Source organism: Pelecanus crispus, chromosome 9, assembly GCF_030463565.1.
Source record: "Pelecanus crispus isolate bPelCri1 chromosome 9, bPelCri1.pri, whole genome shotgun sequence".
Taxonomy (NCBI): Eukaryota; Metazoa; Chordata; class Aves; order Pelecaniformes; family Pelecanidae; genus Pelecanus; species Pelecanus crispus.
In genome coordinates, this window is record NC_134651.1 from 12202375 (window position 1) to 12208526 (window position 6152).

Below are 6152 nucleotides of genomic sequence, written 5' to 3' on the forward strand. Positions count from 1 at the left end.
ATGGGCCACAGTATTAGGGATAGCATTTCATAAGTGTATTAACACTTTGTTATGTAAGCAAAAAATCTGGGTAATCATGCTTCAGGGCATAAATCCACCGCAGGCTGCCTGAGGCAAGGAAACAGGTTATTTTAGAGTCACCCGTTACGGGGATTCATGCATCTTCCTCAGAAGCACCTCGTGCCGGCCACTGCCAGACTGGAGGTCGGACTAAAGGAGCCTCTGGTTTGCTTTGGTTACAGCACTGCCACCGAGTATTGTCCGTGTGACTCCATAGCTGCACATCTGATCTCCCTCACTGCAGTATTGCTCTTAATCTGGGGTGGAGGAGGGGGAGATAAAACATTGAGCTCTTTGTCTCTTGGGCAACCAGTTGTACACTTAGTCTCAACTGGATCCGGGGGATGTCTGCAAGATGGGAGTGTGGTTTCCCTGTTCCCAATTAGGTGTGATGAAATTTCCACTGAATGCTAAGGAAGTGGTGTGACTTTATCATTACCATCAGCTATTTTAGAAAGGGAGTATCTGCTTTAAGAGGAGGGCAGGGTTCAGTGCAGTTTAAGCTGTACAAAGTAATTTAAATGTAGAATGTTGGCAGCCCAGCAGGACAGTTTAGGGAGTTCCCCAGCCTGTCAGGTGAAAAGCAAAAGGACCATTTGTGGATTTTATCTTCTTTCAAATGCCTCTGGATCTTCTTTTTACTTTGCAGAATGGTTCTTTGAATTCGGTTTTGTGATTCCTAACTCCACAAACACTTGGCAGTCCTTGATAGAGGCAGCACCTGAATCACAGATGATGCCAGCTAACGTTTTAACGTGAGTGCCTTGGGCTTACAGAATCTGAGAGCAGGCAAAGAAAAAGCAGTGTGTGGCATTTCCTTGGGGGCCACAGTGGGAATGAAGAGAGGGAGCTTCTAACAACTCTGAATCACCCTCACTACTGTTAGCTGTTGAGAGATAAAAGGGGCTAAGCCAACCTCATTACCTTCTTTCCCGTAGGTCCAATTTGCATTAATATAGCAATGAAAGTTTGGAGAAAGTGGAACTGATCCTTTATTAGAGTTGCTTAATTTTTTTGAAAGGTGAACCATGGAAGGATTTTAAAATGCTTTGTGGCTTAATAACCCTTACCTCCAGGGGGGAAAAAAAAAAGGAAAAAAAAAAAAAAAAAAGGGATGTTTGGGCCATTTTCAAATCCAGCTATTGATCACTGACTCTTGTCCAAGGTGGTTGTTTTTCATGCAATGTATTACCCATAGGAGCCGCTCTAGCGTTTGTTTCATCACTGTACCATTTTGCCAAGTTTTGTGTCTTTTACATTGGATTATAAACTAAGCATTTAGTCATATGGAGTTGTATCTGGGGATAAAATACCCCTAACAGGTAGGAAACAGTAATTTTACAGTCGCCTGTAATGGGATTCCTATGCCTTCCTCAGAAACGTCTAGTCCTGGCTGCTGTTTGCACATTGACTTCTGAGTAGGTCAGCGATCCCTAGGACTTGTGTCAGAATGATGTGTGCTGGGCATTGCTCTGAGTGTGGACAGCAAGGCACAGGCTTTAGTGGGATGACGGAAAAGGCTCCTTGAGGGAGGCCCCTGGGAAGCTGTAATCACTGACAAAAAGCCACCCTCCCTGCAGTGCTAGATGGGTGCTGGCAAGCACATGAGGAGCATGTTGCCAGCAGAGACAGAAGGGTATGGGAATCCTCCTGCCAACAAGAGGCAGACAGGGAGCAGCCAGTCTCACTGCAAGGTCACTGTGTCCTCTGGAAGACCTTCCTCTCCAGCATTTTCCCTCTCGTTCCTCGTCTGGAGGAAAGCCAGTCACATAGAGAAGGCACCAGGATGGGAACTACTGTCACTGATTTCTATTCACAGCATGTTTCAAAGAGAGAGAGGACTCAGAAGAGAGCGTCAGTGTTCAAATAGTGCTCCCTGGCACAATCTGCTCAGAACACACATCCTCGGCTCCCAGTGCCTTTCAGCCAGTACAGGAGGAGCCAGATTTGGGAACCAGCGTAAAGAAACAAAGACATCTGACAAGTTGGTTTTGACCATCTCAGGAAATCAAGGCATTTTGAGGACTGGGAGTCATGAGAGTCCAGTTGTCAAGTGACCTTGAGGATTTTCCAGTGTCCCATTCTTTCCCTGGAGTCTGTCCACTTGTAGCGGGCAGCCCAGATCTCTCTCCTGTTCACAGAGGTGTCCTAAAGTAATTCTTGAGGCTTTTCAGTAGAATCACCAGCCCAATGAAATCCAGAGGGGGTTTTGTGGCCCAAAGAAATCAGCTTTTTTCAGCTGCCAGGACTTGGACAGCCCCTCACTTTCTGATATTCCCAAAGACCTCATGTTTGTCTCAGTGTTTCCATAGCAGGAGAGAATGGAGATGTGGTATTTGGTGCTAACCAAGGCACCCTGCGCAAAGGATTCCCAGGATGACTGAATATCATACTGGGAACATTCTCTGACAGTTGAGTTCAAGCATTGTCCACGCCACGGCAAAAACCTTACGCTCTTGCCAGGTTCAGCTTTGCCAGTGTTACAGACACCAAGAGCCACAGTGGAGATGGAAGTGCTGCTTTGATTTTCAAGAGCCAGGTTATTTAGACAGGGTCAGATCACACTGCTCAGGTGTCCAGGTGTTGTAGTGACCCTGAAGTTCTTACCTTTGAGTACCAAAATCTCAAAGTCAGCAACTTAAATCATCAGAGCTTTTGTCACACCCAAATCTACATCTCCATTGCAGTTTGTATAAAATATGCATGTGTGTTTGCATTTAAGCACTTCTTGAGGGAAATGACTTAAGTTGGTTGGAGTAGCTTGCTCAGCACTAGAGGACAGAGATGGGGAATAAAAAAAGCATTCCCATCGGTTTTCACAATTCACTGCAAGAGAGAGGGGCCTGAAGGTGCTGGGACTGCTAGTTTATTTTTAGCAATAGAAGTGAGCAGACGTTTGTGAGGACTCTCTGCAGCCTGCGTGGTACTGTGCCCAGAACGGGGGCGACGAGGGAGGGACGGGGGGAACTGCTCCATGCAAGAGGGCAGTGGAGAGATCCTTCAGCCCTGGTGGCCCCTGGATCAGGACACAGTGCTCACTGCACGTGGCTCCAAACCAAAGCTCGTGTTGCGGGGGGTAAGATGTTAGCCCAGGCTTGTGAGAGCATTGAGAGAAACAGTTGTTTTCTACTGTTCATGCACTCTTCTAATACCTCTTCTTTCTCCTCTTTTCCTTCCACAGTGGTAATGTTATTATAGAAACCAAATTCTATGATGACGACCTTCTCGTAAGCACTTCCAGAGTGAGACTTTTCTACGTTTGAGATGGGGCTTTTTGGAGCTGTTTTAGTTTTCCTCCATACAGTTCTTGGTGCAGAACCCCCCAACTATCCAGTGGAAGACACTCCCGTAGGCGGTGACCCTGGGGACCAGCTCAACATGGGTTGTGACCTTTGCCCATCAGTTATTTTGCTTTCTCCTCTGACAAGACCAGACCGAACCCTCAGAGACAGGACCATCTGCTCAGCGATGCACTGGGGAATAGAGGCTGTCTCTGAACACGGGCAAACGATGGTCGTGCAGAACCAATACTGTAAATTATGTTAGTCTCATCCTTTGTACTTCTCTGGATCCTGGTATAATCTCCCATTTCCACTCACACCAAACTCTCAATGCGTTTCATTATTGGGGGATTAAGTTAACCTTTTCATTTTTCTCATGTTGTAGGTTTTTATCCTTTCACTGGATTTCTGTGTAACTGGTCCACACATCCTCTTACCCTGAACTTGTAAAATAGACTGTGATATCACCTAATGTAATTAAAACAAATTTCTCAATTAAAACATTCCTACCGTCCAAAGAAGGGAAGAAATGTTAGTTCTGTGCGTTTTCCTTTCCGTTATAAAAATGCCTCACAGCAGGCACAAATTCCTATTGCTCAAGCCAGCAACAGAACAGGGCTTTCCACAGCCCTGCTGCTTCTACAGCCCTCATATCCTTGTTAAATTTCCTCCAGCTGACCACGTAGGAAAAGTTTCCTGACTGCTCTGACCAAGGTTTCTCCTTGGCCTCATTTCTGTCTGTTAATCCCTTGGGGCAGTTTGCCCAGTCACCGGTTTCTTGAGCAGCGCTGCACAGCGTTCCGCTTTTCTAAGTTCCCAGGGATGCTCAAACGCCTCTGGAAAACCTATGTTCCCCTGAGCCCACCAGCATCAGCCCTGTGCCGGGCTGAGCTCCCTGGAGCACAGCTGTGGCTGCGGTTGCCGACACCAACAATCCCCACACGTACGTGGTTTAATGACACACGGCGGCAATTTTGCAACAACAGTCTTCTCGAGCCCTACCGCTACTCTTTCCCCGGTCATTTATAATTTAGCTCTGGCATGTGTAAATCTTGGGGAGGGGGCATCTCCAGCTTCTGCTCTTAAACATCACAGACAGCGTTTTATAAAGCTCGACACCTTGGTCAGCCTGTCCCGTGGCTGGGCTTGAGAATCTCAGGAGAGTCACAGGCAAATCCTGCAGAGGGACCTGGACAGGCTGGATCGATGGGCCGAGGCCAACTGTATGAGGTTCAACAAGGCCAAGTGCCGGGTCCTGCACTTGGGTCACAACAACCCCATGCAACGCTACAGGCTTGGGGAAGAGTGGCTGGAAAGCTGCCTGGCCAAAAAGGACCTGGGGGTGTTGGTTGACAGCCTGCTGAACATGAGCCAGCAGTGTGCCCAAGTGGCCAAGGCAGCCAACAGCATCCTGGCTTGTATCAGGAATAGTGTGGCCAGCAGGAGCAGGGAGGTGATTGTCCCCCTGTACTCGCCACTGGTGAGGTGCACCTTGCACCTGTGTCCAATTTTGGTTGTGCACGAAGGACATTGGGATGCTGCAGTGTGTCCAGAGAAGGGCAACGAAGCTGGTGAAGGGTCTGGAGCACAGGTCTTAAGAGGAACAGCTGAGGGAACTGGGGTTGTTTAGTCTGGAGAAGAGGAGGCTGAGGGGAGACCTTATTGCTCTCTACAACTACCTGAAAGGAGGTTGTAGTGAGGTGGGTGTTGGTCTCTTCTCCCAAGAAGTTAGTGATAGGACGGAGGAAATTGGCTCAAGCTGTGCCAGGGGAGGTTTAGGTTGTATATTAGGAAAAATTTCTTCATGGAAGGAGTGGTCAAGCATTGGAACAGGCTGCCCAGAGAGGTGGTGGAGTCACCATCCCTGGAGGTGTTCAAAAAACGGGTAGACGTGGCACTTCGAGACATGGTTTAGTGGGCATGGTGGTGGTGGGTTGATGGTTGGACTGATGATCTTAGAGATCCTTTTCAATCTTAATGATTCCTAGTTTTTGCTTTCATTAAATAATCCAGCCACCAAGCCAGGAAACATGAAATTAATTATTACTCTACCCTTAATTGGTTGATTGGTGGACTTGGTAGTGTTAGGCTAATGGTTGGACTTGATGATCTTAAAGGTCTTTTCCAACCTAAACAAAATGAGACGCATCATTTCAGATCCTGAGTTCAGCCACTGGGTGTATGTGGGAGGGATACAGCATAGGGGTTTTTTAGGCAAATTGAAGTTGGACGGTTAGTCCCCATGAGAAGAGTGTTACCTGTTGTAGCAGCTTTCTCCCGAGACCTCACTGGTGGATTTCAGCCTGCTGGACTCGCAGGGCAGAGTCTTGTCTGCAGCATGACCCATCCTAGGCCAGCCTTTACACAGAGACCAGCCGAAACTGCCTTCTGCACCCAGCGTGAACGACACCCAGTGATGGTGGTATCTCCATCAAAGAGGAGAGACAAAAGGTACCCAAAAAGGAAAAATATAAAAGGTCGAGGGCCCTCAGAGCAGGTAGCTCTGTGTTCCAGGACAGACGCTCTGCCAGATGCACGCTCCCTAGCAGAGGGATGCTCCCAGCGGGACTGGATCTAACCAGGATGCCTTTTTCTTTAATGGCAAACAAGCTTTGAATTCTCGCACCCACTTAACCTCATGGGCGAGGCAGGCGCCTGCGGGGCTGCCCTCCCTGCAGAGCCCCCCACGCTGGAGGCCTCCACGGGGGGGTAGGCGGCCACTGACACGCGTGGCATCGGCTCCCGCGGGATGAGCTGCCCTGGGAGAGGGCTCTGGAGGGACGCGGGTCCTGAGAGGGCCCGAGGGGACCC

The 6152-nt window shown here is 48.6% G+C and overlaps 1 protein-coding gene across 1 annotated transcript in view; it reads left to right on the forward strand.

Moving 5' to 3' along the window:
- Positions 1–3375, forward strand: part of PDE6D (phosphodiesterase 6D) — a 39314-nt gene extending 35939 nt beyond the window's left edge. Inside the window, exons 4-5 of the mRNA XM_075716842.1 lie at positions 710–815; positions 3242–3375. Of these exons, the coding sequence (XP_075572957.1) occupies positions 710–815; positions 3242–3323 (188 nt within the window). The 3' untranslated portion in view covers positions 3324–3375. The remainder of the gene's footprint in view (positions 1–709; positions 816–3241) is intronic.
- The last annotated feature ends 2777 nt before the right edge of the window (positions 3376–6152 follow it).